Below are 26,939 nucleotides of genomic sequence, written 5' to 3' on the forward strand. Positions count from 1 at the left end.
ACTGATGTCGATACTGCTAGCTAGCTTCCCGAATTGAAAGCCCCTGATCTAGCCCAAGGGTATGCAACTGAAGTGGAGCAAACAGGAGCATACAAATATTACGTTCCTGAGGTAGAAGTGGTGTTTTATTTTAAACCTCTGCTTGCTGTTTACCACTGAGTGTAAATGGCAATGACACAAACTATGAAGCCACAATTATCACTTGTGATTTCAACAGGAGATCAGGCTGTGGTCAGGCCTGGCCCACCATAAAGAGCTGAAGTTGGAAAAAAAAATGTTGAAGTGCATTGGTAAAATTAGACATTTTTTTTTAACCTATCTAATTGTAGTAACAAAGTGCTCAAGGTTATGGTTGATCTGTATGGAAGATTGGTCTTCTGTTCTACCATTTCAATTTGAATATGCCAGCGTTGTATCATAACTCCAACTGACCAGTTTGGTTCCATAGCCATTGATATCCTTACCGAACAAAAGTCCATTAGTCTTCGTTTTGAAATTTTCAATTGGTCCCCAACTGTAACAGCTTTTTTTTTGAGGGGAGAGAATTTCAGATTTCCACCAACCTTTGTGTGAATAAGCTCAGTATTGTTAACAAGGTTGGTTGTGACAGGTACATCTTTGTTTACTTTTGCAATGTAATCATGAGGGTACATATGTTTTGCTTGCCAGGATGGTTCCTATGGAATGAACTGCAGTGAGCGTTGTGACTGCAGTCACGCTGATGGTTGTCATGCCACCACTGGTTATTGCCGCTGTCTTGCTGGGTGGACAGGTCTGTTGTTTTTTCTCTCTCTCTAATTTTAATGTAAGGATTAGATTGCACTGAATGTACAGCACAGGAACTGGTCTTTCAGCCTGAAAGCTGTACGCTGTTGTTGATTCTCCACATTCTCGTCCTCCTCCCCTTCATCTCACAGTATCAGCATATCCTTCTACTCCTTTTACCCTCATGGGAAGAATTGAGTGGGTGGTGGAATTTTCAACCCTATGCCAATCTTGGCCTGCCATAAAGTCAAGGACAGACCAGTAATGGGGAGGAGGGCTCACAGGAAGACAGCTAAGAATTTAACAGGCTGTCCCCATCTGCAAATCTGCCAGTGGTTGGAGGTCTGTTAAATTCTGCCTTACATGTTTATCCTGCTTCCCCTTTAATTGAAACTATATTCTCTAGCTCAATAATTCCCTAACACCCTCTAATCACTCTATGAATGTTTCTCCTATTATTGGTGTGTGACAATACCATGACAGCAGATTTCTCAGCATACGTGACTCCAAGCAGAACAATTAATGGTTATCATATAACTCTGGCTATAGTTTGCATCTCTCTTTGAAGTGGAAACATTTTCGCTTCATCAATTATGTGAGTTTTAAGAAGGACTCTAGCCCCCAGTGTCTGGAATTCCCTCCCTAACCCTTTTCATCTCTTGCCTTCTTTAACATGCTTCTCAATATCTGCTAATGTGCCTTGCTGTCAAATTGTGACTGATAATGCTCCTGTGAAGCATTTTTGGACATCTTACCAGGCTGAAGATGCTGGATGAATTCAAAATAATATGAGTTGCCTTAAGTTGCCTCTGTGTTATTACAATGCAGATGGATAAGTGTGGAACAAAGAACAAATTCAAAGACTTATAAATGAAAAATACCATGCAACTCAAATACCGTGCAAACGACCAGTCACATTGAACTTGATTGATGTAATTTTTTGGCATATTCCAGTTGCAACATCTTTTGGAAACCCTGAAAATTGGCTTTGAGTCAGGAATGCAGAGAATAGAACAATTGTCACCCCAAAAAGAGAAGGTTTACTACACCTGCACCAATCAATCACACCGCCCTGTGGCCCAACATTTCAACTTCCCCTCCCAGTCTGCCGAGGACATGGAGGTCCTGGGCCTCCTTCACCGCCGCTCCGTCACCACCAGACGCCTGGAGGAAGAACGCCTCATCTTCCCCGTCGGAACACTTCAACCCCAGGGCATCAATGTGGACTTCAACAGTTTCCTCATTTCCCCTTCCCCCACCTCACCCCAGTTCCAAACTTCCAGCTCAGCACTGTCCCTATGACTTGTCCTACCTGCCTATCTTCTTTTCCACCTATCCACTCCACCCTCCCCCCCCCGACCTATCACCTTCATCCCCTCCCCCACTCACCTATTGTACTCTATGCTACTTTCTCCCCACCCCACCCTCCTCTCACCTATCTCTCCACCCTTCAGGCTCTCTGCCTGTATTCCTGATGAAGGGCTTTTGCCCGAAACATCGATTTTACTCCTTCTCGGATGCTGCCTGAACTGCTGTGCTCTTCCAGCACCACTAATCCAGAATCTGGTTTCCAGCATCTGCAGTCATTGTTTTTACCTAGTTGATTTTAACCCTACTGCGAATCCTCTTGCAAGGATGCCTGCCTTGAAGAAGTTTTCCTCCTCTCTCTACAAGAATCTCAGGGAGTCCTTCTCCCACATTGACTTGGGCAGCTAGCCCTTGCTTCTATTCAGGTCTGAGGCTCAATTTACAAAGACTAGGGAAGTTTCAATAGAGCCCCATTTACGGCCTTCCTTCAGGGCAGAATTCCAGTGGAAACTTGGGATACGTGCTTCCCATCTCCTCGCCAGATGGAAGCCATCCTTAGGCAACTTTGCCTGGAATTGGAAGCTGTGTACTGAGTAGCAAATGTTCCTTACCAGAGGAGGTCTGCTCAGGGAGAGGATTCCAGCAACCACAGTAAAGGAGCAGTGCTTCAACACTAGAGGAGGTGGCAAGATCCATTATAATGGGGCAAAGCTGACCCATAGATTAGACCAGGCAGATTGAAGTCCTCAAACATGACTGGGGACTCCAGCAGACAGATGTCTGTGGACTCTGCCTTCTCTCTCTTCAGGGGTGCTTTCAGAACTCTTCACTACCATGTTGGCAGCCCCAGAAAGCAATGATGAGTGAAGGAAAAAGGAGGGCCACTGAACCTGCAGCTTCCCAAATCATCATTGGCCATAGCCATAGAGAGGGATGCAAGGATTGTCCACCTACATGTAATGGGAAGAGATAATGGTCAGGCCAGTGAGGCACCTGCAGACTGTACCTGCCCAACCTCTTCCTCCCTCTCTGTTCGTTGATGGACATTTGTCCTAATTGTAAGTAATTCATCCATTTATTCTTCTTGCCTACAACAGAATAAATTGACCTGATATGTAGTTATTTCCAATTAAATAAAGTAGAATTTAATTTAAATCCCTTTAATTAAATCACTTTTCCAGCAAAACAACAACATGAAGTTTATTTTTTTTATTGTTTAATCCTATAAATGTCATTTTGGCACATGATGTTGCTATCTCAATGGCTGTTTGTCTTAGATATGGGCTGCAATCCAAATCTTTATGAAGAAAATAAATTCATTTTATGGTATAAAGTGCCTTAAGAAAGAATTATCAAATGTAAAAGTTATTGGATTAAATATTCTCAGTGAATGCAAAGTGATAGTAAAAGCGCAAATCTGTAATGATATGTTTAAAAATAAACAAAGTTCTCCATAGTACAATATGGATTATGTAGTTGATAACTGCATCTTATTTATAGCACAGACACAAGCCATTCAACCCAGCTGCTTCATACTGGTACTTATGTTGCTCACAGGCCATTCTCACCCCAACTCCTACCATATTTTCATCTCACTCTATCAGAATATCTTTCCATTTCTCTTTTGCTCACGTGTTTGTCAGCTTCCCTTTAAATGCTATTCACCCCAATCACTCCCTGTGAGAACAAACTCCACATTATCACCATTGTAAAGATTTTTTTCCTGAGTTCTCCATTGGTTCTGTTGGTGACTACCTTAGACTTATGGCCCCTAGTTCTGGTTTCCACCCAAATGTCAAACTATCTTCCCAATCTCTATTGTATAAAAAAAAAACTTCCTAATTTTAAAGACCTCTATTGGCTCAGCTGTCTCTTTCCTCACAGAAAAGAGCACCATTCAGTTTTTCAGAAATAATATGGAAAATACTTCAGTTTTTGTCTGTGATTTAACTGTATTTCTATGTTTGTACCCTACTGTATAATTTTCATTAACAGATTGGTTTCAAACTATTGAAAATTGAATTTTCTGCAATTGCACAATTGGACCTTTGATTCTGCTTTAGATGAATGCTGAATTAAATTTAAGAGCCCCACGTGTAAAGCATCGGGCATAAAATGAAGGTGCATTTTTTTTTAAGAGCGCTGCCTCGCTGAAGTTTATCGTGTCCGCTGTGCAATTGCCTAGCAACTTGGATGGCTCTCAAAGAGTTCTTTGTCCTTTTCATTGACATTCCATTCCATCATTGTACTACTTCTCATCATCACAACACACAAGGATTCGACTAAATTATCATCTTTCTTCAACTGAAGGGAAAATTTTATATATTCGTTTAAGAAAATGAAAGCTACTCCCATAATGAAGGAGAACCGTTGGATTTTGTTTTAAAAAAAAGGTTCAGTTTAAAAATATTATGCTTCCCTAATTAGCTTTATTTACGCTGTTACATAATACAGCGTGCTTTCTGTGGGATCCACTCAGCTTTCTCATCAGCTGTGGCCAAATGATTCATTCACTAACAAGACAGGCCCAATTGTAAGGCAAGTAGACACAATAAGGACTAAACTCTGCGATGGATGTTTACTGGCATTCCATTTTAAAAGAGATATTCACTGGTTGGTGCTGCAAAAATAAAAGGCAAGATTGTTTCTGTTGGATAAAATTTTCTGTTTCATTAATATGCCACAGAGTTATGTGGCGCATCTGCTTGTGTGGTCTCGGATAATTTATCACAGGAGATAATGACATTTTTATCTTCCATCACTGCATCTGTAAAATTGAATCTAGAAACCTCCCAAGATAGGTACCCTGTTGTCCTCACTCCCTTTCTTACCATAGCATTTGCTGTTTGTATCATTACCTATCTGTTGGACAACTTATTTGAAAATGTTCAGCTTATCACCAAACACCAACCGCACCCCCATCCCAGAAATTCGGAAAGCCTGTTTAGCAGAGCAGTCTGGCCAGGATCTGGTTGATTGGCAGACCAGGCTGAAGAGTTGAATGACCTCCTGTTCCTTCAGTTCCCATCGTTAACGTGACAAGATGTTTTCCTTTTGCCTGTTATTTCCAAGTTCCTTATTTGGAAACTGTTAATCTCTTGTTGACTGTGATGCATTCTTGCATTAGTGGACTGGGAACACTGTGAATAAAGAAGTTTAGTCAAGCTCCCATCTTAATTTAGAAACTTGAGTAGTTTATAGAATCATACAGCACAGAATCAGACCCTTCAGCCCAACTCGCCCAAGTTGACCAGGTTTCCTGAACTGAACTAGTTCCATATGCCTGCATTTGGCACATATCCCACTGAACCTTTCGCATCAATGTACCTGTCCAAATGTCTTTTATATGTTGTGATGATACTCACCTCTACCACTTCCTCTGGCAGCTCAAGGTCAATAATGTTAGGTTAATGTTGAGAGAATGGTATGGATTTCCTCAGGAGCTTCTGTTATAACTCAACCAGCAGACTGAAGGCAAGACTAAAGAGCAAGTTGTACTGATTCTTGACATTTGCAACTTTTCTGTGAGGAACAAAATCTCGTTACTACAACAACTTGCATCTATATAGCACCACTGAGTATAGTATAAGATCCCAAGGTGTCTCATTGGATTGGTTATCAAATAAAATAGATACACACCAGGTCACAAAAGGGAAGATGGTGGCAGAATGATAATATAATTTGAATAATATTTGGAGGCCCAGGCTGGTGGGTTCAAATCCTGCCACAGCAGCTGATGATATTTAAATTCTGTTAATTAATCTGGAATTAAAAACTAGTCTTCGTGATGTTGATCTTGAAATTTTAATTGATAGTTGTAAAAACCTATCTGATTCTTAAATGTCCTTTAGCAGAGGAAATCTGCCACCTTTACCTTGTCTAGCCTACATATGACCCCAGTCACTTATCAATGTGGTTGGCTCTTGACTGAGGTGGCTCTCGTAAACCATTCAGTTCGAGGAGAATTTGGCACGGGCAACACATGCATGTCTTGCAAGCAACTCCTATATCCCATGAAAAAAAGTAAGAAGGTATTAGGACAGGTGACCAAAAGCTAGGCCAAAGAGATAGGCTTTAAGGAGTATTTTAAAAAGGAAGAGAGAGGCACACAGGGAATTCCAGAGCTTATGGCCAAGATAAATGAAGGTAGTGCCATCAATGATGTAGGGTAGGTAAAGGAGCAGTGTTAAAACACATTTGAATTAGAGGCTCCATCAAAACTAAAGCTGTATAGTAAACTATGGGCACCTAGTGAGGTTGGATGTGCAAACATCAACGCAGCTATTGTGGACCTCAACTGTTGTGGTCCAGCGTCAGAAATTACACGACACCAGGTTATAGTCCAACAAGTTTATCTGAATTCACAAGCTTTCGAAGCATTTCTCGTTTGTCAGGTGAAGTAGAGGGAAATGCACAAGCACAGAATATATGGACGGAGTAACAAGTTGTTACTTTGGTTAGACCCTCGTCATCTGACTCAGATACCTATCATGTTATTCCAGCCATTTGGATTGTTCTAGCATCATCTTTTTAAAACTTATTTGTAATTATCTCTCTGCCTTAATTAATCGGTTCATAAGGTCATCCTTCCACTTGTTATTGACACTTTACTCATGCCATTTGACACTTTTGATCACCTGCAAAGACTTGTTATTCAGCCTGTCGACACTGCACTCTCACTATTTGTACTATCTGTTAACACCTATAATTACCTGAAATTATCTTGCCATTATTTCTCCCCCATGTATCCTGTGTCTATGCGCTTCCTTTCACTTTACCTGATGAAGGAGCAATGCTCCGAAAACTTCTGATTTCAAAAAAACCTGTTGGACTATAACCTGGTGTCATGAGACTTCTGACTTTGGACCACCCGAGTCCAACACCGGCACCTCCACATCATGCTGTGTTTGAAGATAAGGGAATTGGTTCTAGATCCCAGCAGAAAAGAATATTTAATTTTCTCAAATAGAGGGACATTGTGTTGGGAAGGGAGGCCCTGGGATTTTAATGACTCTACCTTTAGTGTCCATGCCTTCAGCTGCATGGATTCAAAACTCCGGTATTCCCTTCACAAGCTCCTTTGTATGCTACTTAAAAGCACACCCTAATATTGCCTAATTTGACTCTATGTCATATTTGGCCTGGTAATGCTCCTGGGAAGTGTCTTCGGACATTCTTAGCAAGTTAAAGGTACTGTGTAAAAGCCAGATGTTTTGGTGAAGCATTAGTGACATTGATGCTTTTGTATTGATTAAGCAAGTGTCTGTAAGGTTTGTGTGTTGGAGCTGCTCTAATTGACAGAGGTTTCTTTTCCCTCTGTGTTTAGGTATACACTGTGATAGTGTGTGTGCGGAAGGACGCTGGGGACCAAACTGTACACTGCCATGTAATTGCAAGAATGGTGCTTCCTGTTCACCCGATGATGGAGCTTGCGAGTGTGTGCCTGGATATAGAGGCACGACCTGTCAACGTAGTAAGAAATACATGGATCTTTGGACCAGTTTGCATTCCTGTATTGCAGTATTGTACTTAGAATTGTTGGGATGTATCTTAATATCCAGACATGGGAGCATTAGCTCAATTGGGATGTTAAAATTCTAAAATTCTAAAAATCTCAAACCTTATCTCCAACCTGCTGACTTTTAGCTTTAAGTGAGGTGGGATAAGAAAGGTTGGTATAGGGGTGAAGTGCAGTGTGGTGTTAAGGCTGGTATCCCATGATTTGACTTGCTTTACCGATTCTATAGGCGGGAGCTGTGTTTCCCAGAATTTAGGAAACTTGCATGCCTTTGTGCAATACGTAAGAGCCTTTGCAGTGCAGAAATACTGCCTCTAGCCCTCCATACCCTTATCAAGCACCCCCAAACATCAGGCAGTGAAATCAGTCAGTAAGGCTGAGATCTGGGCCCAGAACCTGTCAAGGGTGACACACAGTCTTGTCCATTCCAACTCTCTGCCCAACCCCTGACAATGCCAATCACCCATGTTCATAATAGGCCATAGAATCATACCACAGTTGGAGGACATATGGCTATTACACCAATCCTGGTGCTTTGGCTAGAGCTCTCCCATTGCAGACCAACTTCATCTCCAGCTCTCTTTTATCTCCAACATCTTGCGGTATGCTTTCCACTATTTGCTACCATGCAGTTTTGGATGTAATGGTTATTGGACATGTGTTGTGGCTTAAAACAGAATGTGGTTGGACCTTTAAAGGCTGGCTTCCCAAAACCAATCAATCAACTGCTGCAGGAAAAGCAGCAACTTATAAAACAAATATTTATCACTTGGGCTAGGAATCTTCTCAGTTGGGCCAGGAATCTTCTCCAGCTGATCCAAACCTCACTGTGACTCAATAATTCACCCTGAAACCTGTCTACTCTCGATCATCAATAAAGTGCTGGAAGATGTCAGCAACAGTGCTATCATGCAGCACCTGCTCAGTGATGCCCAGTTTGAATTCCACCAGGGCCACTCAGCTCCTGATCTCATTACAGCCTTGGTTCAAACGTGGACAAAATAGATTCAGAATTCAGATTCTGGAGATGAGATGAGAGCCTTTGACTTTTCACTGCTTTTCACTGAGTGTAGCATCAAGGAACCCCGGCAAGATGTGCATCCATGGGAATCGGGTTGTGGGGGGGGGGGGGGGAGAGTAGGGGAGGGGGTGAATGGGGAGGCCAAAATTCCTCACCAGCTGGAGTCATACTTGGCACACAAGGCAGATGGTTGTGGTTGTTGGAGGTCAGTCATCTCAGCTCCAGAACATTTCTACAGGAGTTCCTCAGGGTAGTGTCCTAGGCCCAACCATCTCCAGCTACTTCATTAACAACCTTTTCTCCATCATAAGGTCAGAAGTGGGGATGTTCATGATGATTGTACAATGTTTGGCACCATTCACAACTGAAGCAATCTATGCTCAAATACAATATCCAGCTTTAGGCTGACAAGTGGCAAGTAACATTGATGCCACACAAATGCCAGGCAATGAACATCTCTGATAAGAGACAATCTAACCACTGCCCCATGACATTCAATGGTGTTACCATCACCGAATCCCCCACTATTAATATCTTTGATGAGAAATTCAACTGGACTTGCCACATAAACACAGTGGCTACGAGAGCAGATCAGAGGCTGGGAATACTGCAAGTAACTCATTTCCAAACTTCCAAAGCCTGCCCATCATCTACAAGGCACAAGTCAGGAATATGATGAAATACTCCTCACATGCTTGGATGGGTGCAGTTCCAATAATACTCAAGAAGATTGACACCATCCTGACAAAGCAGTCTACTTGATTGGCACCACATTCACAAACATCCACTCCCTCCACCACCAACACTCAGTAGCAGCTGTGTGTACTATCTACAAGATGCACCACAGAAATTCACCAAACATCCTGAGACAGCACCTTCCAAACCCACTTCCATCTAGAAGGACAAGGGCAGAAGCTACATGGGAACACCACCGCCTGAAAGCTCCCCTCCAAACTACTCACCATCCTGATATGGAAATTTATTGCCGTTCTGTCACTGTTGCTGGGTCAAAATCCTGGAATTCCTTCCCCAAGGGCATTGTGGGTCAACCTACAGCACGTGGACTGCAGGGGTGGTTTAAGAAGGCAGCTCACCAGTACAATCTCAAAGGCAATGGGCAACAAATGCTAGTCAGCTCTCAATGCCCACCTCCCATGAATGAATTAAAACAAAAATATTAAAGCAGATTTACCCAAAGCAGTGATCATGTGGTCAAATGATAAACTGTAAGAAGATGATTAAGGGACGTATTTATAGAAGCATTGAAAGTCATGAAGGTCTTTGATAGGGTAGGTTATTGGAAACTCTTTCTGCAGGCAGGGTTATTGGTACAACGACAACTTGCACCTTTCACACAGTAAAACATTCCAAGGAGTTTGCAGGAGTGTTCACAAGCAGAATTTAACACTAAGCTATAGAAGGAGATATTAGGGCACAAGGTTAATCGGAGAGATAAGTTTTAAGGAGCATCTTCACGGAGGAGCTGTTGTAAAGAAGCGTAACTTTGGTACTGGCTTTTTGTAAGCTCAACTTTAACATTTTTCAGTTGTGAACCATTTTGTTGATTGATTATGATCAAGAATGTTTCCATTGCAGTCTGTTCACCTGGGTTCTACGGACATCGTTGCAGTCAGGCGTGTCCTCAATGTGTGCACAGTAACGGGCCATGCCAACATGTCACAGGGCAGTGTGACTGCTTACCTGGTTTCATGGGAGCTCTCTGCAATGAAGGTAGCTTTCTCATTTTAAGCTATACTGAAAGCTTTGTGTTTTCTGTTTGTCTTGAGATAAAAATAACAAACTCAATTAGTAACATTATAATGGTGACAGGCCACCCTGGAAAGAAACCATTAAACCCCACCCTCACTAAACTTCAGCTCATCCAAAAGTCTTTAGTCTATGTCCTAATGCAGACTAAGTTCTGTTCACCCATCATCTCTTCTTCTCACTGACCTGCACCGATACTCAGTCCGGTAGAGCTTTGTTTTAAGAATTCTTATTCTCGTTTTTAAACCATTTCTGAACCTCACCCCTTCCAGCATAACCTGTTCCTGAACTACAGCCCTCTTGAGATCTGTAGATTAGATTAGATTCCATACAGTGTGGAAACAGGCCCTTCCGCCCAACAAGTCCACACCGACTCTCTGAAGAATAACTCACCCAGACCCATTTCCCTCTGAATAATGCACCTAACACTATGGGCAATTTAACATGGCCAAATCACCTGATTGGCACATTTGTTGGGGTTGATGAGAGGGAAGTAGGTTGGTATGTGTCGGTCATGTGGTGGCATGAGTTGGCATACATGGCAAGTGTGCGTGTGGCTTTTGGGGTTTAAGGGGTGAGCGTTATGTAACTGTTTTGTTTCACTGCTTTTATTGTAACTGAGACAAGGTTGCAGAGCATCAAGGTGGACCCTTCAAGCAGCCTACCTTGGCGCTTAGCATCCCATATGATTAGATTAGATTCTTTACAGTGTGCAAAGAGGCCAGTTGGCCCAACAAGTCCACACTGACCCTCTGAAGAGTAACCCACCCAGACCCATTTCCCTTTGACTAATGCACCTAACACTATGGGCAACTTAGCATGGCCAATTTACCTCATCTATACATCTTTGGACTACGGGAGGAAACCAGAGCGCACGGAGGAAACCAACGCAGACACGGGTAGAATGTGCAAACTCCACACAGTCGCCTGAGGTGGGAATTGAACCAGGGTCTCTGGTGCTGTGAGGCAGTAGTGCTAACCACTGAGCCACCGTACCTGCCTCCACATCGTTTCTAAGTAAACTGCCTCTAGTCAGCAGCTGCGCCCCTAAAATTAAAATCAGATCACTTGGGGAACTTCCATCTGATTTTGGGTTTGCTAGTTGGATTTAAAATTTCCCAACACGGTGGCATCCGACTCAAGAGCAAAAATTTGGTAAGCCCTCCTTCAAGTTTTATTTGTCTGTTTGTGCTCCTGCAAAAAGCATTGAGCTTTTAGTTTTAGTATTAGTATTAGTTGTTACAGTTGTTGAAATGGCAATGGTTGAGATCACAGAGAAACATAGAAAACTTGAGAGTCAGAATTAGGTAAGTCTACTTTGTTAGCAGTCTGCAGAGTCAATTTAAACCAAGCGAAAGCAAACTGAACTCACTCTGCAAACTGCTGAAAAATGCACAGTTAAGGATTGGATTATTTCTCCTGAAAAATGCAGTCGGTGGAGGATAATTAAATTGAATTAGCTTTTTCTCGCATTTACTCAAATGAATATATTGAAAAGTTTAAAGTCACCATATTATGTCGCCTTTTAGGTTCAAAGGTCCTTAGGAACAGATTCTTAAAAAACAATCCTCAGAAAAATAAAAAAAATAAAAAATCTAGTATTACAAATCAAGGGAATAAATTATTAAAAATAAAGAAATTAGAAGTTCAGAATGTTCTGATATAGTGCCATAGTTCCGTTCCTGTGCAATTCCGCTTTATCAACAAATCGCGTAATAACAGCACCAGTTAACCTAATGAAACCAGATTCATGTTATTGCCAATGTAAGTAAAGAAAGTTTGCGTTCTACAAATAATGGTCTAAATTCTTCAACTACATTATAACCAATTCACATTGACAAAATGAGTGTTACAGCAGAACCGACAGTACACAATACAGAACTCTGTGCGTTAAGTCAATCTCAGACACTCCTTGAAAGTGTTAGGGGCTGAGAGCATAGTGGAATTACTCAGTCATCTTCATTCCAGCTGGGACTTGTGCTGTTACTAAGAGCAACTTGAAAATATTGAACAAAATCATTGCCTGCATCATTGAATGTCAAATAATTGTACTTAACTTACTGACCCTGCTATATTTAGGTAATCAAACTCAGTGAAAGGCAGTTAGTGCAAGTTGATTAACCAGGAATCTATAAAGACAAAGGATTGGGACAGGACTGTATCTTCTCTGATTTGCAAATCTTGCTTTAACATCAGTGTTGACACTTCTGAACATATTGGTGTTAGTTTTCAAACATTAAATAAGCAAGCTCAGTATAATCAAAACCATGTTGCCTCCTACAATCTTGTGTTTGGCTTGTTTTTCTTTCACCGACAGTTCTGAGTCTAAAAGTTACATTGCTGTTTTCCAGTGTGTCCCAGCGGTCATTTTGGGAAAAGCTGTGCTGGTTTCTGTACTTGTACAAACAATGGGACATGCAATCCCATTGATGGTTCCTGCCAGTGTTACCCAGGATGGATTGGAAGTGACTGTTCTCAACGTAAATATCCACATTTATTCTTAAACATTTCCTGTACATTGCTTAAAGAGTTATTGTTCAAACGGGATTAAAAGGAAGTGTCAGTCCTCCTGTGTTAAGATCCTCAGAGAATCCAGTAACTTCAAAAAAGAAATATAAACTTCCCACTGAAAACTGAAAAGATGATATGATAGGATTTTCTGTAGAAGACTTTTATTGTAACAAGCAGTCTTGAAGCATTATTGACTAAAACCTATCTTTGTAGATGACTTAAACTTCAAAGAACAGACCTGAAATTTAGTTTTTATTTTAAAAAATACATGCTTGACAGATATATTTTCCACTATCCCCAAAATAGTCATTCAGTTTTCCCAAAGAAACCCAAAGTGATTTTTGACTTGCAAGGGTATACTTCCTTCCCTTTCCCAACCAGGTAATTTGGAACCCCAAAACTGGTTTTCAAAATGGGGATTTCCTTGGTACTTCTCCTTCTGGTCCAAGATTCCAGTTGAGTCTTCTAGCCTTATTTCAAATTATTTGAACCTTTTAGTCCAACCAAGCTTCCACCCACATTCCTGGACAGTGAACCATAAAAACTTTCAACTTCTATCTGTTTTCTCTCTCTCAGATCCTGCCAGACTGGCTGTGTCTTTGAGAGTTTTGGGGGATATTTTCAAAACTGAACCAGTCTCAAACCCATCTCCAGGGTAATGTGAATCACATGAGTCTTGTACTCAAGCAGAAATTCTGTTTTGTACACAAGCACATTCGTGTTGTAATGAATCAAAATGTGTGGAACGTCCTATATCTTGTAAATCTCTTCTAATATGTATAGGGAGTGAGTAGAATGGACCGATGTTCTCTGGAATTTAGAAGAATGAGAATTGACCCTATTGAAATATATAAAAGGTCTTCGAGGCTTGACTAGCAGATGCTGAGAGGTGTTTTCTCTAGAGTCTAGAACATGGGGACACTGTCGAAGAATAAGGGATCAGGCTTTTTAAACTGAGATGAGGAAACAATTCTTCACTCAAACAGCTGTGAATCTTTTGAAAGTCTGTACCCTAGAGAGTTCAATCATTGAGAGTATTCAACAGTGAGACTGCTCAATTTCTGGTCATTGAGGGAACTAAGAAATATGGAGAAAGGGCAGCAGAGTGTAAGTTGAGGCAGAACTTCAGCAATGATCTTTCTGAATGATGGAGCAGGTTCCACAGACACATGACTAACTTCCTCCTGCTCCTATTTCCAGTATTTTTAGAAGATGTTTAGAAGGGGGAAATTGAGATATAATTGATGGTCAAGGCAGAAGCTGCTCATTTTATCGATTTTGTTTTTTCAGCCTGTCCACCTGGATACTGGGGTCCAAACTGTATCCACACCTGCAACTGCCACAATGGAGCCCACTGTAGTGCGTATGATGGGGAATGCAAGTGTACACCAGGCTGGACTGGACTGTACTGCACACAGAGTAAGGACCTGTCTGTATGACCACAAGTCTCTTCTGTCTGTCTGTCTATCTATCTGTCCATCTCTGTATGTCTCTCTCTATCTCTCTGTCTCCTGCCTGTCTGTCTGTCTGTCTGTCTGTCTCTGTCCATCTCTCTCTCTCCTCCCCTTTCTATTTTTGTCTGTCTCTGTCTATCTGTCTCTCTCTTTCTTTCCATCCCTCTGTCTGCCTTTGTCCATCTCTCTCTCTCTCTTTCTGACTACTTGTCTCTGTCTCTCTGAATCTGTCCATCTCTCATTTTCTGACAGACTGTCTCTTTCTGTCGCTGTCTGTCTCTCTCTTACTGACTGCCTCTCTCTGTCTATATCTATGTCTGCCCCTCTCTTCGCTCTCTTTCTCTGTCTCTCTCTTTCTCTCCCACTTCTAAACCTAAGTTTTTTCCTGGCTCCTCCAATGTTCTTTAAGTGGGGTGTGTACCATTAGTAACAAGTCGAGTGCTGATTATTTTGGTTTTGGATGCTTTGTGACATAATGAGTCTGGGAGATCAAGAGCAATGACAATTGTAAATACTTTGAAAGTAGATTGGGCTTCTCAGTGACTAAATTTGAAACCATTCTATCTTCTTTTTGTGACTACAGGATGCCCATTAGGTTATTACGGCAGGGATTGTGGCGAACTGTGCCAGTGTCAAAATGGAGCAGACTGCGACCATATCTCAGGGCAGTGCACCTGTCGTATTGGATTCATGGGCAAACATTGCCAGCAAAGTAAGTGCAAATATTGACCAGATTGATGGCAAAGGTGGAATCCCTGTGAGAACAGGTGGCTCAGTGGTTAGCACTGCTGCCTCACAGCGGCAGGGACCCGGGTTTGATTCCAGCCTCGGGCAACTGTCTGTGTGGAGTTTTCATATTCTCCTTTTGTCTGCGTGGGTTTCCTCCAGCAGTCTAAAGATGTGTGGATTAGGTGAATTGGACGTCTTGAATTCCCAATATGGGCAGGTTTAGGTGGACTAACAATGGGGAAATCCAGAGGAACTGGGATAGGATAGGGTGGCTGGGTCTGGGTGGAATGCTCTCCGATGGGCTGGTGCAGACTTAATGGGCCAAACGGCCTCTTTCTCCACTGTAGGGATTCTGTGATTCTAAGGTTTCAGTGGAGAAAGGGCACAGGCTGGTGGGGCTGAATGGCTTTCTCCTGTGATATATCATTCTCCAATTCTGAACAGCAAACACATTTTTACTAATCCAGAGAACAGGTTAGCATTAGGATCTGGCATTTAAAACAAAGTTTTGTTGCCCCAGGCCTTTTGATTCTAAAATACTCAATTTGTTTTGGTTCTTCTCATTCTAAATTTGACATTAGTCATTAGCACGTTGAGGGGCTTTGCAATTATTGTGGCAAAAGAAGTTGTGCTTGGAGAGTGGTAAGCATTCCACTCAGTGTCATCCTCAGCTCATAGAAACAAAGGACCTGGGGGGGTGAAGGAGGCCATTTGGTCCCTCAAACCTGCTCCATAGTCAGACTCGACCATGGCTGCTCTTCTATTCTAAGCAGCTTTCCTGCACTGTCCGCGTAAACTTTGATATCCTTGCTGTCTAGAAATCTATTAGTCTGTTGAATGCAACTTAAAACTGAGCTTCCACATCCCTTTAAGATAGAGAATTGCAAAGAATCAATACCCTCTGAGTGAAGAAGTTCTTGCTCCTCTCATTCCTTGTTCTGAGGTTGTGTAACCTGGTTCAAGATCCTGCCATTTCCCATAGACAGGGGAAGCATCATTCCTGTCTCAGTTTTTTTTTTAGTTATAGAATCACTACAGTGTGGAAGCAGGCCATTTGGCTCATTAACTCCATACCAACCCTCAGCCCCCCCTCCCATAACCCTGTATTTCTCATGGTGAGTACACCTAGCCGACACATCCCTGGACATTCTGGGGAATTTAGCATTGCCAATCCAACTAACCTACACGTCTTTGGATTGTGGGAGGAAACCCACGCAGACATGGGGAAAATGTGCAAATTCCACACACAGTTGCCCAAGGATGGATTTGAACTCAAGTCCATGGAGCTGTGAGGCAGCAGTGCTAACCATTGAACCACTGTGCTGGCTGTGCTAGCTATGCCAGCTATAGGTTGTTAAGCTCTGTTTGTTCCTGCTTGCTTGGCTGGTAAAAGATCTCACAGATACTATTTTGCAAAAGTGTAGGTGGGCACTCCCTAGTGTCCTGTCAATATTTATGCCTGACTTAGAGGTAAAGACGATCTCTTCATTAATGTTTGTATTGCTGTTTGTAGGAGCTTGCTATGTGCATATTTGCAGCTGTATTATAGCAATAAGTAGATTTTAAAATTAGTTCATTGGCTGTGAAGCTGTTTATAACATTCTGAGGTTACAAAAGCTGCTATAAAAATGCAAATCTTGTTTCTAATATCTGAAGAGAAGGGGCACATAATTTAAAAAAAAATGTTCTGGAAAAATATGTCCATTACATAGAACTAACATGACTTAAGCAGTCAAAAGTTGAAATATTTTTGAGCAACCAAGTTTGAATCTTGCATACCACGACAGGCTAAATATAGAGAGCTCATTGAACTTAACATCAACAAGTCTTTCTTTCTGTGAACCAAACTCAACTCCAACCAAATTGAGCATTAACCTGTTTCCTCAGGGACTTCTGGTAGTTCCCAAGTGTGAGATAATCATAGCTAAACTTTTCCCCAATTCTGTGTTTTCAAAACCGTGAATTCAAAATATAAGACAGTCCTTAAGCAAAAAATTATTTTCTTTTGTTTGAAGTCACTGACAGTAAACCAAAAAGTAGCTACTTCTGGCAGATTGTGAATGCAGTTGGGAGGTTATTCAAGATAAAATGTAATCTCTCATTATTTCCCTCATCAGGAAAAGCTATTGTTTGGCTTTCCAGTGATTTCACAGCCTGGGAAAGTAATTTGATCAAGATCCTTTCCAGGCAGCTTGTTCTCCTTACTTTCTAGTGTCTGAACAGGAAAATCTCAGCGTGGTCTGTAACAATCACAATTATAAATCCACATTCACTTACTGATGTTATAGTCATCAATGAAGAATTAGCTGTTGTGTTGGCTTTGTCTATTTGAGCTGCCTTCATGAAAGATTTTTGTGTCTATTCGTTCAAATGAGGTGGGCACTGCTGGCTGAGTCAGCATTTATTGCCCATGCCTAATTATCTAGTGAGGGTGAACTGCCTTATTTAACAGCTACAATTTTTGGGATGACCATTTGCCACTAGCCATCAAGAGTGCTGTTAGGAAGGGAGTCACAAGATCTTGACCCAGCAACACTGAAGGAATGGTGACATAGATCCAAATTAAAATGGTGAGTGACTTGGAAGGGAATTTTCAGGAAGTGGTCATAGAGATCTACAGCACAGAAAAAAATCTCTTCAGCCCATTAAATTAGCACCAGTCAAAAACAACCATGTAACTTTTGTAATCGCACTTTCCAGCTCTTGACCCATAGCCTTGTACATTTTGTCATCGCAGATACACATCTGTATGCTTCATAAATGTGATGAGGGTTTCTGCTTCTACAGACCGTACCACCCTGTGAGAGAGGTGGTGTTCCATAAGACCATACGACCCTAAGACATAGGAACAGAAATTCAGCCATCGAATTTGCTCTGCCATTCAATCTTGGCTGATAAGTTTCTCAACCCCATTCTCCCAGTTTATCCCCATAACCCTTGGTCTCCTTGATACTCAAGAACCTAACTATCTCAGTCTTAACTATACTCAATGACCTGGCCTCCACAACCTTCTGTGGTAATGAATTCCATAGATTCATCACTCTCTGGCTGAAGAAGTTTCTCCTTATTCTAAAAGGTATTCCCTTTACTCTCAGGCTGTGCCGTTGGGTCCTAGTCCCCTACAAATGGAAAGATCTTCCCAACATCCACTCTGTCCAGGCCATTCAGTATGCTGTATGTTTCCCCCCACATCCTTCTAAACTCCATCGCGTATAGACCCAGAGTCCTCAAACATTCTTCATATGTTAAGCTTTTCATGCCTGAGACCATTCTCATGAACCTCCTTTGAACATGCTGCAGGGCACATCCTTCCTGAGATATGGGGCCCAAAACTGCACACAAACTCCAAATGTGGTCTGATCAGAGTCTTATACAACTTCAGAAGTACATCCCTGCTTTTATATTCATGTCCTCTCAAACTAAATGCTATCATTGCATTTGACTTCCTAACTACTGACTCAACCTGCAAGATTACCTTGAGAGAATCCTGGACTAGAACCCCAAGTCTCTTTTCACTGCAGACTTCTAAATTTTCTCTCCGTTTACAAAATAACCTATGCCTCTATTCTTCCTAACAAAGTACATGACCTCACACTTTCCCATGTTGTACTCAATCTGCCACTTTGCCCACTCTCCTAACCTTCTGCAAATCCTTCTGCAGTCTCCCCGCCTCCACAATGTTACCTGTCCCTCTACCTATCTCTGTATCATCTGCAAACTTAGCCAGAATGCCCTCAGTTCCTTCATGTCGATTGTTAATGTATAAAGTGAAAAGTTGTGGTCCCAACATTGAGCCTTCTGAAACACCACTTATCATCAGCTGCCATCCTGGGCAGGACCCTTTAATGCCCACTCTCTGCTTTCTGCCAGACAGCCAGGCTTCTATCCATGCTAGCACCTTGCCTCTGCACCATGGGCCCTTATCTTACCCAGTAGACCCCCATACGGCACCTTGTCAAAGGCCTTCTTGAAGTCCAGGTGGTTGACATCCATTGGCTCTCCTTCATCTAACCTACACGTTACTTAGAGTCATAGAGATGTACAGCGGGAAAACAGACACTTCAGTCCAACCTGTCCATGCCGACCAGATATGCCAACCCAATCTAGTCCCACCTGCCAGCACCCGGCCCATATCTCTCCAAACCCTTCCTATTCATATACCCATCCAAATGCCTTTTATATGTTGCAATTGTACCAGCTTCCACCACTTCCTCTGGCAGCTCATTCCATACACGTACCACCCTCTGCATGAAAAGGTTGCCCCTTAGGTCTCTTTTATATCTTTTCCCTCTCATCCTAAACCTATGTCCTCTAGTTCTGGACTCCCCGACCCCAGGGAAAAAACTTGTCTATTTATCCTATCCATGCCCCTCACAATTTTGTAAACCTCTAAAAAGGTCACCCCTCAGCCTCCAACGCTCCAGGGAAAACAGCCCCAGCCTGTTCAGCCTCTCCCTATAGCTTAAATAATCCAACCCTGGCAACATCCTTGTAAATCGTTTCTGAACCCTTTCAAGTTTCACAACATCTTTCTGATAGAAAGGAGACCAGAATTGCAGGCAATATTCCAACAGTGGTCTAACTAATGTCCTGTACAGTCGTGACATGACCTCCCAACTCCTGTACTCAATACTTCCTCAAAGAATTCTAGAAACTTTGTCAGGTATAACTTCCTCTTGATGAAGCCATGCTGACTTTGCCTTATTTTATCATACATTTCCAAGTATTCAGAAATCTCATCTTTCACAATGGATTCCAGGATCTTACCCATGACCAAGATTAGGCTAATCGGTCTGTAATTTTCTGTCTTTTGCCTTACTCCATTTTTAAACAGGGGTGTCACGTTACTAATTTTCCAGTCCTCTGGGACCCTCCCTGATTCTAGCGATTCCTGAAAGATCATCGCTAATGCCTCCACTGTCTCTTCAGCTATCTCCCTTAGAAGTCTGGGGTGTAGTCCATCTGGTCCAGGTGATTTATCCACCTTCAGGCCATTCAGTTTTTCTAGCACTTTCCTCTTGGTGATGGCCACCATACTCAGCTCTGCCCTCCACTCTGTTGATTTTTTGGGATATTATTTGTTTTCCATCATGAAGACTGATGTGAAGTAATTATTCAGTTCCTCAGCCACTTCCTTATTCCTGTATACTATGTCTCCAGTGTCATTTTCCAGCAGCCCAATGCCTACTTTAGCCTCTCTTTTGCCCTTTATACATCTAAAGAAACTTTTACAGTCTTCCTTTATATCACTGGCTAATTTACCCTCACATTTAATCTTCTCCTTTATTATTTCTTTTATTGGTGCCCTCTGTTGGTCTTTGCAAGTTTCCCAATCCTCTGGTTTCACACTACCCTTCACCACATTATGTGTTTTCTCTTTTGCTTTTATGCTATCTCTAGCTTCCCTCGTCAGCCAGGATTGTCTCATCCCCCTGTACCATGCTTCGTTTTCCTTGGGATGAATCTCTGCTGTGTATCCTGAATTACTCCCAGAAATTCCTCCCATTGCTGTTCCACTGTCTCTCCTGCTAGGCTCCTCTCCCAATCAATTCTACCCCAGCATCTCCCTCATGCCCTTCTAGTTGCCTTTATTCAGCTGTAATACCATTACCTCTGATTATATCTCCTTCTCAAATTGCAGAATAAATTCAATCATATTATGATCACAACCTCCTAAGGGTTCCTTCACCTCAAGCTCCCTTCACAAGTCTGCCTCATTGCACAACACTAAATCCACAATGGCCTGTTCCCCAGTAAGCTCCACCACAAGCTGCTCCAAAAAGCCATCTCATAGACATTCCGCAAATTCCTTTCCCATGCATCTGTTGCTCTTGTACTTTTAGGTGGTAGAGATCACAAGGTTTGGAAAACGCAGTTGGATGCACAAAGGTAACCTATTGTAGATGTCAGTGTGCATCTCTGGTAAAGGGTGTGAGTGTTGAAGATAGTGGATGGGGTGCCAAGACTAAGCAGCTTTGTCCTGGATGGTATGAAGCTTGTTGAAATAGCTGGTCCTGCCCTCATCCAGACAATTAGAGAGTACTCCAGCACAGTTTCAACTTGTATCTTTTTATAGTGTCATACAGTGCAGAAACAGACCATTCCAACCAGTCCATGCCAAACATAATCCCAAACTAAACTAGCCTCTCCTGCCTGTTTCTGGTTCAGTGTTTGGCAGAATTTGAGGAGATAACAGACAAGTTACTCAGCACAGACCTTTGGCATCTGACCTGCTTTTGTATCTACAGTATTAATCTAGCTGGTCCAGTTCAGTTTATTGTCAATGTAAGCCCCCAGGATGTTGATAGTTGGGGATTGAACAATAGTACTGCTACTAACAGGAGGTATGAATAAATTCTCTCTTGTTGGACATGGTCATTGCCTGCATTTTTGTGGCCACTTACCAACCCAAATTTGGATATTATTGGTGTTGTTGCATATAAATTTGGATTGCTCCAGTAGTTGAGGAGTGTTGGAAATTGAGGTCCCCTTTAAAATTGAATTATTTTAGTATTCCATATTTAATGTTTTCTGCATAGCACGAGAGTTCATTTAACTGTTACAGTAATAACTAGCCTTTTATGGGACTGAAACAAAGTCAGAAACTCAGCAGGTTTGGCAGTGTGTGTGGGAGAGAAAACAGAGTCAACATTTCGGGTTCAGTAATCCTTTTTCAGAATTTGATCTGCTGAGTTTCTCCAGCAATTTCTGTTTCGTTTCAGATCTCCAGCATCTGCAGTGCTTTGCTTTTGTAAACAAAAGATTGAGTGGGTGCTGCACTACATAACTATCAATGCAGTATTCAGGAATATAGGACATTTTGGTCTTAAATGGAAACTAAAATTCAGATGGCGGTGGGCAAGGGGACAACAGTCATCTTGGCATCATGAGTAGTTGTCCGATGATCACTGGCCTTTACAACATTAATAAGACCAACACATTCCACACCAAAAGCCTGTTGGTCCTCTGGTCTTAATGAACCTTCCTTAATTGTCACGGTTACTTTATTTGTCTAATTAACTAATGCTTCTTACAAACTTAAACGAGAAAATTCCTTCTAAATGTTCGACTGCTTATATTTAGGTAAGCATGATCATGAATCCCCTGAATCTAACAGAAGTTGTGAATGGTGCTGAACACTGTGCAATCAATGGAGCATGTAAACAGTGAACATCCTCACTACTGACCTTATGGATGATGAGAAGGTCATTGATGATATATAAAGGTCAGGTAGTTGTGACAGTCCTGAACAAGCATGTGGACCATAAGAAAGCTGCAAACTCACAAACAGAGCGGGAGAAAAACATATCCGGCTCCATGGCGGCCAATCAAGTATTCGGGAACCCATGGGTTCTCTCTCTCCATCAAGTGTTAAAGCTACCTCGGAATCTGAGCTGGACCCAGTGGTAAAATGTCCCAAGCGGAGCTAGAAAAAAAAATCCAGCCGATGTGCTTGGACTCAGAAAGGGAGGGATGTAGTGATTGTAACAAGGTTAGCCAGGTGGTCCTCATAGAAGGGGTTCCCCAATTGGGGCTGTTAACTTGGTCCAATCAGGGAGCTCTGGCTGACAGATCAGAACAGGAATTTCAGACATTCTGTTCGCTCTGAGAGTTGGTTCTGAAGGAGCTCGACCAGTGTCAAGGACTCGCCACATGTGAATAAACAGTGACAAGATGATTGTCTACTGGCCTCTCTGAAGTTATTTCAGTTCTGATTCAGAGGAATTGTGCAGGGGTCCGAGGGCAGAATGGAAGATGAGCAGAAAATTACAATTACTGCTGGCTCAGGGTAGTGATTGCAGGGCGATTGTCTAATCTGAATTTGGACTCTGCAGTGTCAGCATTGAATCCCCACCTGTTAATGACTCCTCTGTCTGCTTTTCACTATATTTGTAACTACACTATGAAATATAGAAAAAATTCAGACATCCATGTAGTTCTGTCCCATTCAGAGCCGCTTTGAAAACTGAAGGCAGAAGAGCACTCCCTGCTGCTACGGTATGTCTCCCCCATCTAGTGGCCACAAGGTAAACCGCAGTTTAAATCAGACTATTAATTTGAATTGGAATCACAGAATTGTAAATCAGGTCATGCTCTCTGTGACCTATCCAATTGGTCCCACTCCACAGCTTTATTTCCCATTGCTCTGCAAATATTTTGTTTTAGTGGTATAAATATTTGTGGAACTGTTAATGTGCTGATAGCAATCATTATTCACAGTTCCAATTGCAGGTTTGGATGTGTTCAATAAAAGGAACTTGTTTTCACTAAAGTGCCTTTACTCTCGTAAAGTATCTCAGGTGCTTCATGGGTATGATTACCAGACGTTTGACTCCCAAGCCTCATCGGGAGAAGAAGCATCTTAAAGGAGGAAAGCAAGGGAGTTTAAGCTCCAGGCAGCTGAAGACCCAGCTGCCAATGATGCAAGGAAGTAGTGGAGATAATCAAACAAATCTCTCAACAGTTTCGGGCATGGCTATTACAGGCTACTAGTCTGTATATGTATGTATATATATATATATATATATATATATATAATATCCAACGAAATGTGTACCTAGATGCAACAGAGGTGAAAATTAGCCTCATTACTCGAACTGTGCATTTTTAAAATGAGATCCAGCAATGCACAAGACTTTGTTACATGATTAACCTCAAAGTTGCTGCTGCAGTTCATTATTAATGAAATGTGTTGCTGCAAAATGTTACTTTCCAACTTTCTTTCTGATTTTGAAGCTAACCAGGCAATCATTTTATTCATTTGTCAGGCTGTGGCTCTGGTTGGTACTTGTGGGTCAGAGGATTGTGGCTTAAATTCTGAGAAAGAAGCTTGAACTAAAATTCCAGGCTGATTAATGCCATGCAGTACTGTTGCAGTAGTATCACTGTCAGAGATGTTCTCTTTAGAATAAGATGTTAAATGGAGGCTCCTCTGCCCTTTCCAATGCACACAACAAGTCCACGGCATTATATTGAAGAAGGGCAGACGAACTCCCCATTTTGGGATGGCTAGTATTCATCCCTGAATCATATCCCTATTGCAAAAACCGATAATCACATTGCTGTTTGTGGGAGCTTCCCCTGTACAAATTGGCCACTGCATTTCTCTTCCTCACAGCAATGACGTCCCCAACATTTGCCTGAGAGCAGCCTACTCAATGAATACTGCTGGGCTTCCTGCACTGTGGGTAAAATGCCAGTGGCAGCAGCATGGATCCATTAAGTGATTGTTAATTAGCCTTATGAAATCTCAGTAGGCCAAGGGCAGACAAGCTGTCTCATGCTACCCCTGTTGCTTACAAAATATCAGAAGGGTTGGGGTGTGGGTGGCAGCAATGCCAATCACTGGATTTTATGTGCAGTCATCCCCCTCTCCCCACAATTCCCAGCCAATGGGAGCATAAAATGCAGCCCCATGTAATAGATCAAAAAGAAATATTTTAATTTTCTGAATAATAGTGAGTGGGTCAGTGTGACCAATTATAAAAACAGGAGACTACCAGTCAGGAATGTTTATTATAGCTTGTCTGACCAGCCTGATATTGGTGTCTTGCAGGATGTTTACCAGGCACGTATGGTTATGGCTGTCGCCAGGTGTGTGACTGTTTGAACAACTCCACGTGTGACCATATTAAAGGCACCTGCTATTGCAGTCCAGGATGGAAGGGTTCAAAGTGTGATCAAGGTATGTTATTCATTCTCAGTCCAGCACCCTCACTTTATATCTGCTCACAATCTTGCTTGCTGCCTTAAATCTTGACAATCAGTGAATCTCTTTAGTTTAAGAAAATGTTAAGTTCAGCATTGATCTGCCACTTCCTGCGTGTGTATTAATAAATATGTTTCAGTGTAATACAAAATACTCGGAAGGCTACATTTTAGAAGGCAAGTTCTATGTGGAAGTCACAGGCCATTCAATCCATCAAGTTAGCCTTTACTCTCCCATAGGAACAAGTAGTTCCAAGCACATCTGTGTACCTTGTTCCCACATTCTTTCAGTGCAGTTTTATTCTGAATATTGACAGGTTTCTATCTCAAGCACGCACTAATCCTGAAAGTGAATTCTTCACACAACACTCTAGCTCAAAATATCCCACCATTTTGTTTGTTCCATTGCCTCTTACAATTAATCGTGTATCCACAACCTCCTCTTCTTGACTTCACCTCCTGGAAATTGTCTGCTTCTATCTTTGATGATGACAAATATTTTAATCAGATTGTCCTATAATTTTCTAATGAGACAAATCACCAATTTTTTAAATATTTCTTCTTCATACTTGTATTTCCTCATATGGGTACCATCCAAGAGAAGGGTTGAGAGTGTCTTGCACAGCAGGTCAGGCAGCATTCGAGGAGCAGGAAGATCGATGTTTTGGGCCGAAGCCCTTCATCAGGAGACTTTATAATCCTCAGCTCCACTTCCAGCTTTTCCCCCATAACCCGAGCATCCCTTACTGATTAAAAATCTACCTATCTCAGCCTTGAAGACACTTAATGACCTAGATTCAACAATCCTCTGTGATAACAAATTCCCTAGATTCACCGTTCTCTGACAAAAGAAATTCCTCCTCAGCTATGTCTTAAATGGGTGACTCCATCCTCTGAGATGATGGCTTCTAATCCTAAATTATCCCATAAGGGGAAACAAACTCTCTGCATCCACTCTGTAAAATCCCCTGTATTTTATATGTTTCAATATGTCTCTTCTCATTCTCCTAAACTCCAGTGAGCACAAGCCCAACCTACTCCACCTCTCCTCATAAGAAAATCCAGTCTTACCCAGGATAGACCAAGTGATTCTCTATGGACTGTATTCAATTCCAATGTGTCTTTATTCATTTTTGGAATACCCTTCCTCTAAAAACAGTGGATGCAGAATTTTTAAATGTTTTTAAGACAGAGATAGCTAGGTAGATTTTTGGTTATCAAGGGGATGAAAGATTGTCAAGAGTGTGTAGGAATGCAGAATTGAGGTTAAAATCAGATCAACCATGATCTTATTGAATGACAGCACAGGATCAAAGGGCAAGGTGGCCTACTCTTGTTCCTTGTTTGGATGTTCATCTGTAGATAAAGGGATCAGAACTGTTTGCCATATTGCAGCTGTGATCTGACGAGTGCCTGATATAGTTTTAACAAGACCTCCTTACTTTAATGCTCCATTCCTTTTCACATAGAGGACAGCATTACATCAGCCTTCCCAAATACATGCTGCGTTTGGCTGCTAGCTTTTTGTGAGCCATGCACTAGGACCCGCAAACCCTTTTATGCTGCAGCTTCCTACAATCTTTCCCATTTAAATAAAGCTTCTCTTCTTCCTGCCAAAGTGCACAACCTCGCATTTTATTATATTATATTCCATCTATCAAGTTTTTCCCACTCACTTACAGCGACTGTATTCCTTTGTTGGAGTCTTAGTGTCATCCTCACTACTTGCCTTCCCATTTATTTTTGTGTCATCGGCAAACCTGGCCACAGAACATTCAATTCTGTCATCCAGGTTATGAATATACTTATACACACAAATATATAGTAAATGATTGTGGCTCCAGAAGTGATCACTATGGAAATCCACAAGTTACAGGTCCTGAAAATGCCCCCTTTATCCCAACCCCCTGTCTTCTACTGGTTAATCAATTCTCATCCATACTAAACCAATGCCATGGACTATTATTTTATGAAGTGGGCGGCACGGTGGCACAGTGGTTAGCACTGCTGCCTCACAGCGCCAGAGACCCGGGTTCAATTCCCGCCTCAGGCGACTGACTGTGTGGAGTTTGCACGTTCTCCCCGTGTCTGCGTGGGTTTCCTCCGGGTGCTCCGGTTTCCTCCCACAACACAAAGATGTGCAGGTCAGGTGAATTGG

At 42.0% G+C, this 26,939-nt stretch overlaps 1 protein-coding gene across 1 annotated transcript in view; it reads left to right on the top strand.

The window, feature by feature from the left end:
• Positions 1-26,939, top strand: part of megf10 (multiple EGF-like-domains 10) — a 190,112-nt gene that overhangs the window by 150,459 nt on the left and 12,714 nt on the right. The window contains exons 13-19 of the mRNA XM_087995653.1: positions 670-772; positions 7,400-7,546; positions 10,209-10,343; positions 12,731-12,859; positions 14,181-14,309; positions 14,928-15,056; positions 24,630-24,758. Of these exons, the coding sequence (XP_087851779.1) occupies positions 670-772; positions 7,400-7,546; positions 10,209-10,343; positions 12,731-12,859; positions 14,181-14,309; positions 14,928-15,056; positions 24,630-24,758 (901 nt within the window). The remainder of the gene's footprint in view (positions 1-669; positions 773-7,399; positions 7,547-10,208; positions 10,344-12,730; positions 12,860-14,180; positions 14,310-14,927; positions 15,057-24,629; positions 24,759-26,939) is intronic.

The sequence above is a fragment of the Chiloscyllium plagiosum genome, unplaced genomic scaffold (assembly GCF_037043375.1).
Source record: "Chiloscyllium plagiosum isolate Xiang-an unplaced genomic scaffold, Cpla_swu_hap1 HiC_scaffold_2, whole genome shotgun sequence".
Lineage (NCBI taxonomy): Eukaryota > Metazoa > Chordata > Chondrichthyes > Orectolobiformes > Hemiscylliidae > Chiloscyllium > Chiloscyllium plagiosum.